Source organism: Malaya genurostris, chromosome 2 (genome assembly GCF_030247185.1).
Source record: "Malaya genurostris strain Urasoe2022 chromosome 2, Malgen_1.1, whole genome shotgun sequence".
Classification (NCBI taxonomy): Eukaryota; Metazoa; Arthropoda; class Insecta; order Diptera; family Culicidae; genus Malaya; species Malaya genurostris.
In genome coordinates, this window is record NC_080571.1 from 187,952,797 (window position 1) to 187,967,619 (window position 14,823).

A 14,823-nucleotide genomic window follows, 5' to 3' on the forward strand; every position below is an offset into this window, starting at 1 on the left:
AACCGTGCTCATTTCTTGGATACTTCTGATTCTACTGTGTTTTTCGACACTTCCATAAGGAAGAGATTAGTGGAATTCCGGATCACGTGCGCCCTCAAGTGGCCCCAAATATTTTTTATAATAAATTCAGAACAGTCAACTGTGAAATGGTGTTTTACACTGACGGATCGAACATCAACAGGTCCACAGGCATCGGCATCTTCAATCAAAACATCACCGCTTCTTACAAACTCAGTGATCCGGCTTCAGTTTACGTCGCAGAATTAGCTGCTATTCAGTACACCCTCGAGATCATTGAAACCTTGCCCAAAGACCATTACTTCATTGTCACGGACAGTCTAAGCTCAATAAAAGCACTCCGGGCAATGAAGCCAGGAAAGTATGCCCCATATTTCCTGGGGAAAATACGGGAACACTTGCGAACTTTATCTGAACGATCTTATTTAATATCGTTAGTCTGGGTCCCTTCGCATTGTTCCATTCCGGGAAATGAAAAGGCAGACTCATTGGCTAAAGTGGGCGCATTGGAAGGTGATATTTATGAAAGACCAATCTGCTTCAATGAATTTTTCAGTATCTCTCGTCAGAAAACTCTCGAAAGTTGGCAAACTTCATGGAGCAATGGCGAACTGGGACGATGGCTACATTCCATTATCCCTAGGGTATCGACGAAACCTTGGTTCAGGGGGATGAACGTGAGTCGCGATTTCATTCGTGTTATGTCGCGGCTCATGTCAAATCACTACACTTTCAACGCACATCTCCGGCGTGTTGGGCTCGCGAAGAGCGGTCTCTTCACCTATGGCGACGGTTATCAGGACATCGAGCATGTCGTGAGGTCGTGCGTAGAGTATCGTGACGCCAGGTCGAAGCTACTGGAATCCCTTAGGGCCCGAGGTAGACTGCCTGAGGTTCCGGTTCGGGATGTGTTGTCGAGTCGGGATAGTTTTTATATGCTTCTCATATACCAGTACCTTAAACACATTGACATACAAGTATAATGGGTTATTCCTCGCTCAGAAAGTATAATCTCCACCTACAGGTTCGACACTAACATCCGCCCGATTCTCTCGATCCCCGTCCCTGTCCACCATCTTCATTGGAACTAACAAGATCTTTTTTGTCACTAAATTTTTCGTTCCCCCTTTCCTGTCTCTTCACCATCTCGATGACTACTAATTAGATCTCTGTCGTTTTCAGACATTTTGTTTCAACATCCCCTTTTTTACCACGTTTTCCACAATATTTACTTCTCTTTTATTTTCTTTGGCAATATCATTATCACCGCCCACGGAAGACCGCTCCAGTCGAAAACCAGCATGCGGGCCACCCACCGGGCCCTCGTAGCCTGGGGGTGTTTCCTGCGGACCCACACGGACCAACGCCATCTGGAAGACTCATGCAACACTCAATTCATCGACCACTGCCGATCGCCATTACGATTTACGAGAACCCGAGATGACATAGTCTAATGATCCTATTATAATTTTAAGTTAGTCGTTAATTAAGATTAGAAAATACCCTTGGCATCTTAGAGCTTAAGCAGTGTGCCTTACATTATTGAATAAAAAAAAATGGTGATAGATTTACGGAATACTTTCATTTCTCTTATGTTTAGTTCACGAGCTCTGGCGATGGCACGTTCAAATTCATGTGGTTGTATGTCGCTGTCCTTTGCTGATTCTGAATGGCGATCGTAGTTAATATTGTTGTCCACACTGCTGCTGAATGCTGACCAGTCGACATGATGATACACACCGGACCCAACTTCCACCACAACAGGATAGTGGTCGAAACTGAGGTCTTCAATTATGACAGGACGAGAGATGTTCTCAGCAAGATTGGTGATAAACAGGTCGATAATGGAGCAGGTCCCTGATCTGGCAACATATGTTCAGCTGTCTGTACTCAGGATAGTGCAGTAACCGTTTTGAAGGTCGTCGTTCTGCACTGCACCATTTCGATTATTTCTGGAATTTCCCCAGGCTTGATGTCTGGCATTGATATCACCGGCGATGATGAATTTATTTCGTCCTCTTGTCGGTTTCTGCAGATCATATTTTAGTTGTGATTGAGTTCCTTGGTTCGGTGAGCACTGTCTAGGGTAGTATGCTGCGATGAATTTTATTTTTTCGATCGTCGTATCCAATATAACTCCTAGCGATTCGATGAATTTCGTTCCAAAGCTAGGAAGTACAGCAAACTTCACACCGCTTCTGACTGCAATCGCAACACCACCGGGGCGGGTTCGATCCAGAGGAATGATGACGTAGTTCGGTATTGAGAAAGATATCTTCGGTGACAAATGTGTTTCCGTAATAGCATACACATTGACGCGCTGTATTTTTGCGAAGTCCAATAATTCAATATGCTTTGGACGCACTGAGCAGGCATTCCAATTCATCATTTTTAATGTTTCACTCACCGTATTGGATAATAAACGAACCGAGCACTTGAATCTGCTCCAAATTTCGCCCACGGAGCGCAGAGCTCATGTCGACGAAAGTTTTCATCAACTCCACAGAAATAAATAACGGAGTACAGTTAACAGTAGGGCCATCGTCAGTGGATTTGAAACCAGGTGGTGGGAGGATTGGATCCGGTAGATTATTCAACCTGAAGAAATTCACTGGGTCCAATGGGGGTACAGCTGTTACAGGTGGAAGCTTCTTCTTCGTTGGTAGTCGCTGAGGTGCAGCTTGTTTCCTTATTTTCAGGAACTCGGCACGTTTCGGGCAACTGCGCTCAGAGTGAAAAATTCAGCTTTCGTTTCCTGGAGATGTTTCATTACCAGATCATACTCGTCCTGTGAGTTGCAATTCAGCTTGGTCCCAAAGCTGCATAACTTGAATGTTGGTGCGACATTCAATGAATGTAAAGCCTTGCGCAATGAGTCATAATCCGCATTGGCAACCATCAACGGTGGTATCAATATCCAACGAAGTGTGAGTGTTCATTGTAGCCACTGATTCATGCCTGACAGATGATCCTCTGGAACTTGTAATTTTCTTCCGCTTCACGGACCGTCCCGAACTGTCTCTTTCACAATCGGTCGCCTTAAGCGACATCTTCTCCAATTCACTCGTATGTATCAAAGTTTTAACTGTGCACGCGTTGAAAACAAAACACAGAATATCAGAACTGATAAAAAATTTTTTCTTATATACTGACATGACAAGCACTTCAAAAACTGGATATTTTTAGGGAACATCATACAAGCCAGTTGTTTTCCCATATAAAAACGTGTTTAATCCACCTAGCAGTGAGATGATACCTATTTTTATCAATCCGCATGTGTTTTTTGCATGAATATTCTTCGGTGTTTAAGTTTTCATGACATTATTTTAATGACCGTCGTTTTAAGCGACAATTTGAGATTTTAATCACTCATTACTCTGTAATGTCGCAACTGCAAATCGGATCGAATTTGAATCTAGAAGTGTGATAATCGATTAAACATGCCATGATATGTAAGTTCCACTCTAGAGTTTACGGTAATTTAAGGTACTTCCAGAGCCGGTATTCAGTAACCAGCATAACCTAAACCGATTCGTATGGCCATATGACGAATAAATTACAACAGTTTTGAGTCCAACTTTGAAGCTTTTCGGGATTGTCATCTTCTATATAGGTTTGAATTTTAAAAATTCATCATCATGTAATTCGAGAACCGGATATCATAATTGGATAAAATTAATTAATTTTTGTATATAAGTTTGTTTTAATTAAAATTTTTGTTTCTGAAATTCGATTAGGCTTTTTTTGAGAAAACGATTGAGCTTTGAGAAACGATTTTATACTGGAACCGGAATTCTAAAAGCGGTATGGCCGAAGTCAGATAAATTCATCTGAGTAGCTGTACAGTTCACATTTGTTTCAAAATATTTGAAAATCAGTTAAGACATCTTTGAGAGATCATAGCACGAATTAAATTTTTAGGTGCCTTCTGATCGACAACTGAATACCACTAAAACTGAAAAAAGTTAATTTTTTTATCGACTATCCAAATCTGCTAACCCGATAAACCTGATTAATATATGTGGAATAGACATTTGTATACTATCCCCGAAACCCGGGAGTTGGATCTGACTGAAAAGCAAGATGTTTTATAGAACCTTGAAACTTTTTATTTGAATCTTAGATCGTTTCAGCCATCTACGAGAAAAATGAGTTACACAATTTTGATTTCGTTTCACATATCATCCTGTAGTTCCAGAACCAGAGGTCGGAACCAAACATAATGCAGGAACTTTGTTTGGGAGCATACGACTTTTCGTATGAATCTGAATTTGTAGAAAAGAAATTTTCCGAGAAAATTAAGTGAAATTATTTGTCACACACGCATTTGCTGATCTCGACGAACTGATTCGAATGGTATATGGATGTTATGTTCTTCCAGCATTTATTGCTGTAAGTAGTTTAAAACAAAATAATTTAAAAAAATTCTGCCATCATCTGGTTTATATATGTCATATTCGAACGATTATGTTGCCAAAAACGAGCCGTGCCAAAATCGGTCCGAGGCTAAATGTCATGAAAAAGGATGCTGTACACAATCCTTTTGGTACTTAGAAACAATTGTATGTAACAGTATAAAAAATCGTGTTTTCCGTTGCTCCCAAGCATTTCTTTGTCATACAGCGCTCAAAACTCCTACTGCTGGAATAGGGGGAAAAGTCGCTTACAGAAAAATTTCGATATCTCCGTTAAAAATGGACGGATTTTAACAATCTATGGCTTGTTGGATAGGTATTACCGTGCGGAATCTAAGTCTGAAAACATATTCTGTTTTCAAGGTCAATAGTGACAGATACTGTCAAAAAACTGAAAATTTTGACATAAAACTTTGTATAACTCAAAAAGTAAACATCCGATCTCAAAACCATTCAATAGCGTTTTGGGTGACGGGGAGATCTTTCATTTGCGACTAGTTTGATCAAAATCGGTTCAGTCATCTCTGAGATCTCGACCTCTTAGTTGACAACACACATACAGACACACACACATACACACACACACACACACACACACACACACACACACACACACACACACAGACATTTGCTCAGTTCGTCGAGCTGAATCGATTGGTATATGTCATTCGGCCCTCCGGGCCTCGGAAAAATTTTCTAAAGTTTGAGCGAATTCTATACCTATTTTTTATATATATAAAAATAGGTAAAAAGATGTTGTCTGAATATTATTCAGTTCTTTTATAAAATGGTACATATTTCGAATAAGATAGACGAAGTGTTGCCATCATATCAAATATCTGTTACAAACAATGAAGAAATTGGCAATAGGCGAGAGAATCAATTATAAGAGCAGTTAAGTTATTTGTGGTTATCTCATACTACTGAAACTTTATCATAAACTGTTCACCATATATCCGAAGATATAGAGGAAAAAGTATATTGCTATGTTATTCGCGATTATGTTCTACCCATTCTTGCACAACGAAAATTTTTAGATGGCGCCACATAGTAAAGTTAGTCGTATTCACGGGAAAACACTATACTTGTAGAAGTTAAGATACTCAAGTGCAAGCAATTGTACTCAGTATCTAATAATGATGAAATCAAGTCTTATTGTCACTCAAAGTCGTTTCGAGTAACATTTGCCGGATCTGCGTTACCTAGCAATGTTTACATATTTATTGAAACACGAGTTAAAATTCAATTATTAAAACTTAAATTGGGTGTTCAGGCCGAAGTGGTGACTTTTCATTCCTATAATATACATTCAAGGATGGCTCTTATCGTATCAAAGAACCCTCACTAGCAACTCTTCACACTATTCAATCAGTGCCATCAAAGAGAGACGGATATCATCGCAGCAACAAAAAACCGGCATGGTTAATTTAACATAGAATAGACACCCGTGCGAGAGCGAATTTCTCTCGATGACCTGTCTGAGAATCTAAGGTTAGCTCGCTGCTGTGGGGATTCTCTCTGAGGCAACAAACGATCGCTTATTCTCGTTTCGCGATCCGATTCTGTATGGGCAGTGGATAATTGCGATAAAATAGTTTCATTATTGCCGCTTATTCTAACTATGTGCATATAACTTTTGTATAAGTTGTGTCTATGAAAATGTATGTGATTCTCACACAAGGGTTTCGAAATATTGCAATCTAGTATGAGAATCATGAGGTCGATTCGATTTTCTGCTATAATTGTCAACTTGCTATTCTCTCTTGGTAAATTCCACACAGCACAGATCATTATCAGACTGTAATTTTTTAAAGGGCCGTGAAATACATATGAGTATGAAGTGGAGCGAAGAGATGTAGAAAAATTCTCTCGCGGCTTATGCATTGAGAGCCTCGAGTTCTTGTAGCATCTTCTACCGGATTGAAAATGTTATATACAATATCGATAAATATCGACCAGCTTCTGTCAAATTTTCGGCAATCACCAGCAATGTATACATAATTTGGTTATTATCATTAAGGCATCATTTGCTTACGCAATTCTGTGATTTTTGTGTAGGGAAAATTGTAAACCAACTTGTGTTGTGTAATGAGGAAAAGGAACTTATAAACTAACTTACTAACTAATACAGAGAGAATCGATTCAATTGAAGATTGCATCGATTTTTGTCGGAATTTGCTTATAATATTATGTGACATTACATCTAATGGTTCTATATTTGTGAGTCTGTTTAACTCATTTGTGCTAAACCAGGGAGGACGCTTCAAAATCATTTCAGAATTTTATTCTAAATGCTTTGAAACGTTTTCTTCCTGGTGGAACAACAACTTGACCAAATTGGTACTGCATAAAGAATGGCTGGTCTGAAAATTTGTTTATAAACTATTAATTTGATTTTTATTAGACAGAGCTTAGAATTTCTGTTTATAAGAGGATATAAACATTTAATATAAATATTACAATTTTATAATGTTATTGTTGTTATTATTATTTGGTTTAAGAAATGGTCCAATTTTCCATTTTAACAGATAATCACTGAAAATATTTAAGCTTCTTTGTAGGCGACTGCAGACCACCTTTAGATTTTTACCTGTGGCTAACAGATTTGTGTCGTCACAGAATAGCGATTTCTGACAACCAACGGGTAGATTGGAAGATCACAAGTGGATAAGCAAGAAGATATATTTGTTTTTAACATGTTCGTTACTCTTATAAGTTGATCAGTAGTTCAATGTTCATGACGACTACTCTAGTGAAAAAATTGAATTTTCATTTATATGAGACATTATTCTCAACAAAATAACCAACCCCATGGAGTTGTTCGAGCTGTTGATGTGGAATAAGGCAACCAAAGTTTCTAATGATCGGTATTTTCAATCAAACAACTCAATCAATTGCCATGCTTTTGAATGCGCGATTGCACGAGAGTGTCCTTCGATTGACCTATTACAAGCGGTTTTTTTATATGCGTTTGTCACGCGGCTTTTTTACGAGGATTTCCGAAGCTAAGCGGTTTTTATGTGGATTCCTGAAGTTACGCGTTTTTTTTGCGGTTCCAAGAACTGTACTAAGAATCAACGCACACGCGAACACAGACTCTGTTTGCCTTGATTCGTGTTCGTCTTGTATCCGACGAAATTACATCAATAGTCCAAATATATGTAATTATATCTATGTGCTTTCTAGCGTAACGGATAACGATATTTAAGCATCTCTTCGCCAAGCTTGTATTGAAGATTGGCATGCATGAAGTTATTTTTATAGCGTTAAGTTTTCTATTATTACTACTATTCTGCGATTTCGATAGTTAATCGAGTTCATCTTTTTTAAATTAGAAATTTACCCTGGAATACTTGCAAATTTTCTCAGGTGATATAACAAAGCATTTCATCAAAACTCGCATGACACAATCAAAGCAAACCAATTAAAACTTCAAATCGTTTAATTGTGCTTTGTGTCTTGTTGTCTAGCAGCTACCTTCCTCTGGCATGTTACATGTGATACTGAAGCGTGAGCTATAATTTCGCTTATATTTATAGATTCGAGCGCTTCCTCAATCGACCAATCAGAGTGCTGCTTCTCCGCTGATAGATCGCTTACTCCTTCAAAACCATTGTCTCCGTAAGGGAACTCTAGTAAGCCAGTGGATTTTTAGTTGACACAATAGGACACTGACCGCTATTAATCAAAATTTCAATCATATATAATTAAAAATACATGGGTTGATACATTAAAATCAAAACTTAGAAATATTCCCAATCAAATTGAGAAAAAATATTAATAATTGATACAAAATCGACTAAACTGGAAGTGTTCAGAACCTGAACACATTTTTACGTGTATTTTTTAGAAAGAAATTTATATTCATGGCTTCTGTGCTTCATGAAGACTCTAATACCAGCACACTGTACCATCTGTGTACATATGGAATACAATTGCTTTCACTAGCGTTTTGCGTTCTTTTTGGCTGGCAAGGCGTCCTCTTTGTGAGCGGTGAAATTGTTCGCTCACAATGCAATGGAAACTATATGTTCATTCACCGGAGAATGAATATTCCAAATTCTGATGCACTTACATTTTGTGATCTCGACAAATTGAGTCGAATGATATATGAAACTCGGCCACCGGGCTACCGTTCAGAAATCGGTTTTCACAGTGCATAGCCTTTCTATATGAGAAAGACAAAAATCATAGAAGTTTATGCTGATTTTTGTTATAAATAAAGTGTTTAATTCCCTTTAAGTTACTTTACAGATTAATACTATTCTTGCATAAGTTCCCATGTTTCTGATACCGTTGATAATTTAGAATAAGTAAACTTTGCGTTACATGTGTTGTAATATTTTTTTTGGCATCTGCTGCTGTATACGATAAAGTATGCTTGATGCTGCAATCATGTGTAGTAGTTTCGGGAATTTCATCAGAAATTGATATATTCAATTTTCACTTGAAAATAGTGTAAATAAAAATTCAATTTTTCGTCTGCATGCAGAATTGTCACTTCGTCAAAATTTACGCAGTTTGAATGTGGGGATGATGTAACTTGGTTATTTACTATAAGGCGTTTGTAGACAGCCTTGATTAGGATGACTGTAGGGTTGTTATTATGTCCACCTTTAGTGCGAATTGCAGAGAATCAATCTGATAGGGCAGATTTTGTTTATTATGTTGAAAATATTTAGTAAATAGAAGTGTAGTCATGAAACCTACGCATAGTCCAAAAATAAAAAAAATGCAAAACTAAAGTCTTACCGAACATAATATTTTATTTTAAATTCCAACAGTTCCTTTTATTAGTATACCCTTTTTATAGGTTGCACCCATCTACAACTATTTGTCCTTACGATTCCACGAAACACGAAACGAATGCATGATTTTTCATAGTGATAGAAAGATGCATGTTCAATGGAAGTTCCATTTTACAAGTATACAAGAGTTTTAGACGCGACAGCTCCAATTTCGAAGTGGTTACGCGAAGCTCTGTTAATATGCCAAGTTGTTCTTCGGTTGATCTTATTTAATATTGACAAATAAAAGAGATGTGGCCAATAAATCATGGCAAGATTTTACTGTGTGCAAACTTTATTTAAGGTCGTTGATCCTTTTCCGGTCTACACACAAGAAGAAATGATTCAATTTCGATCCTAGTGTTTCTTTTAAATTTGTCCAGTTGAACAGTGAGACTGATATGTATCAGATTTCATTAAAATTATTTTTCGAGTGAAAGTGTCATTAGCCTTCCTTCTTAAAGTGTTGACTGAAAAAATCGAAGAAACTATATTTTGAAATATTTATGACTAGCTTACACTGCCGCAAATTAAAGTATAAATTGCTGATTGTGTTTCCGACCACGTGTAGAAAGAAAGAAGTTGTTTTCTGTGGTATAACTTCGCGATAAAAAAACAGTACTCTCCTGTATGGTAAATTTTTAAAAGGCCCCATTGTAAAGTTAGACGTATTCACGCCAATAGAATAAGATTTGTTCAGTCGTAAAAAATGTACTAACCGATAACAATCCTTTTTTCGTCTTCTCCACTAAGCTGTTTCGTCTTGCTGTAGGTTCATCTGATTTAGCTTTAAGTACAAAACCGCCTCGAGCGTCATCTATCCTATGACTACGCTTTTCAACTGGATCTGGTATGGGAGTGTGATTGCTGTTCCCCTCATTACTCCTAAGAGATGTCATAGAAGCTCTAATGATTTTCGTTCGGAATCGCGCCGCCATTCCAAATGGTGCTGAAACTCGTACACCATATCCGTGTCGCATACCTCGTAGCCATTGACCTTGGTAGCTTCCTAATAAGTATAACACTTAGTATCTAAAGAACAGTTGGTTAAAAATTTATTACTACCTCCATCTGCGTATGTTTCAGATCCATATCCATCCTGCAAACCGTTTGCCCATGTACCTTCGTACCTAGCAGTAGAAGACACACTTTGTCTCACTCCATATCGACCTTTGAAACCCTGTGTCCACTCTCCTCTGTATATCCATCTACCTCTGCTTTCAACACCAAGACCATGTCTTTTCCCATTCTGCCAGTGACCTTCGTATGATGATCCGCTGTAATGAATAAGAAATATTATTAAAGTGACCGAGTCTTGAAAGTGTGAAAACCTATAACATACTGCTGTTTTTCAATCAAATGGCTTTTGTTGAAAAATACAGCTATCATTTTCTTAGGACTAGCAGAGACGGCGAACCGAGAGGTTTACATTATAATCCAAAAATATGTATTGAATTTTGTTCTGATTTGATTACCGGTTCGAAATTTCAGGGTGATGATTGTAGAGAAATTAAATCGATATACACATATATATTAGAAAATTACCCATCACGCTATACTCGTTCCCCTACCTTTCATTCGAATTTAGCAAAGCAAAGCATTGGTATCATTGGTTAGCACATCCCTGTAGTGGAGTTTTTGTGTCATCTCGAAAACAATTTTTTTTGATAAAATCGACTTTTTGGGACTTAGAAAAAATATTTAAATTTTTCTAAGTCCCAGAAAGTTGATACTTTCCAAAATAAAATTATTTTGAGATGACACTAAATCTCGACGTATCATGCAGTTTTGAGACTTTTGCCATCAACAATTTTTTTCGATTTTGGAAATTTCATGAACTCCCCCCTATGGTGCTTTTCAAGATCGAAAATTTTCAAACCTTTACCGCCGGGCACCCCTTACGCATGTCCGATTTAGCTCAAATTTTGCATGAGAACATTTCTCGAGGTGCTTAAACTTTTGAGCACTAGTGCTTTACGAAATTAGAGATGATCCCAAAATATTGGCACCCTTAAATGTAGAAGAGCGGTAACAATAAACGTGTTTTGGCGGTTACGTCACTTATAGCATCATATCTCCGGAACTAAAAGTCACAGCCAGTTTGTTTTGTCGGTTACGTCACTTATACAATCATATCTCTGGAATCAAAAGTTACTGCCATTTGATCTTTGAACTTGATCAATGGCCCGACAGTAGCTTTCAAACAAGTCTAAGTTTGTCAAAATCGGTTCAGCCATCTCTTAGAAAATTGAGCGCGTTAAAATATCTTCAAAAAGGGCACACACACTCAGACACTTTCCGATCTCGTCGAACGGAAACGAATTGTATATAACACTATGGGTCTACGAGGCTACGTTCAAAAGTCGGTTTTCCCAGCAATTCTAATACTTTTTTTATAGAGAAAAGCAAAACCCTTCTTAGTCCACATAGTGGAATTTTCACAGATCTTGAAAAATCACCATAGGGAGGGAGGGGAATATTGACATGAAATTTCCGAAAGCGAAAAAAACATTTTTGATGCCAAAAGTCTTAGAATTGCATTAAACGTCGAGATTTAGGGTCATCTCGAAAATCTTTTGCCTTTCTCATATAGAAAGGCTATGCAATCACTGTGAAAATCGACTTTTTAACCGAGGCCCGGAGGGCCGAATGTCATATACCATTCGACTCAGCTCGACGAACTGAGCAAATGTCTGTGTGTGTATGTGTCTGTGTGTGTGTGTGTGTATGTAACAAAAATATTCACTCACTTTTCTCAGAGATGGCTAAACCGATTTTCACAAACAAAGATTCAAATGAAAGGTCTCATAGTCCCATTGCCTGCTATTGAATTTCATTCCGATCCGACTTCCGGTTCCGGAGATATAGGATGATATGTACCAAAAAAGTGAAAAAAATATGCACTCACTTTTTTCAGAGATGGCTGAACCGATTTTCACAAACTAAGATTCAAATAAAAGGTATTGTAGTCCCATAGCTTGCTATTGAATTTCATTCGAATGTGACTTCCGGTTCCGGAGTTATATGGTATTATGTGAAATTTTGAGAAAAAGTTTACACTCAATTATCTCTGGAACAACTCAACCGATTTTTGCAAACTAAGATTCAAATGAAAGGTCTTTTAATATCCTAAAAATTTGTGGAACATTTGATCAGGATCCGACTTCCGGTTTCGGAACTAAAGCGTGATAAGTGGAAAATTACCAATTTTATTAGTATTTTTCCACGAACGATGGTTAAAAACAGGTACAAATCCCATAAAACTGTCTGATGAATTCTTCTAGTTTACAGAGCTTGTTAGTTTGTGGCATGAAAACCTTATTCGGCACTACTGGTCCGCTCTTTTCCTGTTCCGAAAGCACCGAAAGTGGAGAAGAAAAACTCCTAAAACTAAATTCACTTCGATGTCTCTGCGATGCTTCAACCGATTTTCACAAATCTTGATTTGAATTAAAGTTCATACTGTCTTTAAAGCTACTGTGAAATTTCATCCGGATCCTACTTCCGGTTCCGCAGTTACAGGGCGATGAGTGTCAAAGTTTTCAAATCGCCATATAGAGTGACAATATGCACAACACCGAAAGAAGAAGAAAACACAAAACGAACAAGGCGTGCTTTGTTCTATTTCGTACACGTTGTGTAGTGATGTCAATAATAATAATAATAATAATAATCATAATAATAATAATAATAATAATAATAATAATAATAATAATAATAATAATAATAATAATAATAATAACAATAATAATAATAATAATAATAATAATAATAATAATAATAATAATAATAATAATAATAAAAATAAAAATAATAATAATAATAAAAAAAAATAATAATAATAATAGTAATAATAATAATAATAAAAATAATAATCCTATGACATGTTTTATGCTGTTTAGCTTGACTTACATATGCAGAAGTACCAGAAACGCAGGTTCGTTTCGTTTGTTAGATTTCGTTTAATTAGTTTAATCGAAATAGAGCATGAGATAGTAAGTATAGGTTTAACTACGTTCGAAACTGTTCCAATATGTAGGTCATATTTGTTAATAGTAAACGAACCAACTTCGGCTATTCCGTTTATCTGAATCCGGTTTCGGAAGAATTGGAAATAGTGATCAAAAACTGCAAAAAGGATCTCACTTACTTTTCTTGGAGATGGCCAATCGATTTTCATAAACTTATAGGTTCAAAAGAAAAGTCTTACAGTTTCATATGGAATTCCTTAATTTGTTGTGGATACTACTTTCGGTTCCGGAACTACAGGATAAACAGGTTTTATAGAGTTTGTGAGATTAGGTTCAAACAAATTATCCTATTTCTATTCAATAAACAGTTGTTTTTGCGAATTTCACGATTATAAAAGGTGATTTTTTTGAGGTTAGGATTTTCATGCATTAGTATTTGCTCAGATTTTTTGAGGTTATGATTTTCATGCATTATTATTTGCTCAGTATGCTTTGACATTTCATCATGAATAGACTTACTAACGAGCAACGCTTGCAAATCATTGAATTTTATTACCAAAATCAGTGTTCGGTTCGAAATGTGTTTCGCGCTTTACGCCCGATTTATGGTCTACATAATCGACCAAGTGAGCAAACAATTAATGCGATTGTGACCAAGTTTCGCACTCAGTTTACTTTATTGGACATTAAACCAACCACACGAATGCGTACAGCATCCCGAAAAATGCACTGTTTGGTGTGGTTTGTACGCTGGTGGAATCATTGGACCGTATTTTTTCAAAGATGCTGTTGGACGCAACGTTACAGTGAATGGCGATCGCTATCGTTCGATGCTAACAAACTTTTTGTTGCCAAAAATGGAAGAACTGAACTTGGTTGACATGTGGTTTCAACAAGATGGCGCTACATGCCACACAGCTCGCGATTCTATGGCCATTTTGAGGGAAAACTTCGGAGAACAATTCATCTCAAGAAATGGACCGGTAAGTTGGCCACCAAGATCATGCGATTTGACGCCTTTAGACTATTTTTTGTGGGGCTACGTCAAGTCTAAAGTCTACAGAAATAAGCCAGTAACTATTCCAGCTTTGGAAGACAACATTTCCGAAGAAATTCGGGCTATTCCGGCCGAAATGCTCGAAAAAGTTGCCCAAAATTGGACTTTCCGAATGGACCACCTAAGACGCAGCCGCGGTCAACATTTAAATGAAATTATCTTCAAAAAGTAAATGTCATGTACCAATCTAACGTTTAAAATAAAGAACCGATGAGATTTTGCAAATTTTATGCGTTTTATTGTTTAAAAAAGTTCTCAAGCTCTTAAAAAATCACCCTGTATTTATGATGTAATGAGTAATATGAGAAAGGCATCATTACACCACTAGGTGGATTAAAATAGGTTTTTGTTAAAAAAAATCGGCTTTGTGAAACTTAAAAACCATATCAAAATTTTTATCAAAATCAAGTCCCCGAAAGTCAATTTCTCAAACAAAAAAATTTATTTTTAGTTAACACTAAATCTCGACGTTTCATGCAATTTCAAGAATTTGGGCACCAAAAATTTTTTTTCGATTTCGGAACTTTAACCGCTGGGCAGCTTACCCATGTCCGATTTAGCTCAAATTTTGCATG

The 14,823-nt window shown here is 37.0% G+C and overlaps 1 protein-coding gene across 1 annotated transcript in view; it reads right to left on the reverse strand.

Annotated features, from left to right (window-relative positions):
• LOC131432735 (junctophilin-1-like) overlaps positions 1 to 14,823 on the reverse strand; it is a 373,602-nt gene that overhangs the window by 171,987 nt on the left and 186,792 nt on the right. The window contains exons 2-3 of the mRNA XM_058599215.1: positions 10,286 to 10,497; positions 9,940 to 10,229 (exon numbers count right to left, since the gene is read on the reverse strand). Of these exons, the coding sequence (XP_058455198.1) occupies positions 9,940 to 10,229; positions 10,286 to 10,497 (502 nt within the window). The remainder of the gene's footprint in view (positions 1 to 9,939; positions 10,230 to 10,285; positions 10,498 to 14,823) is intronic.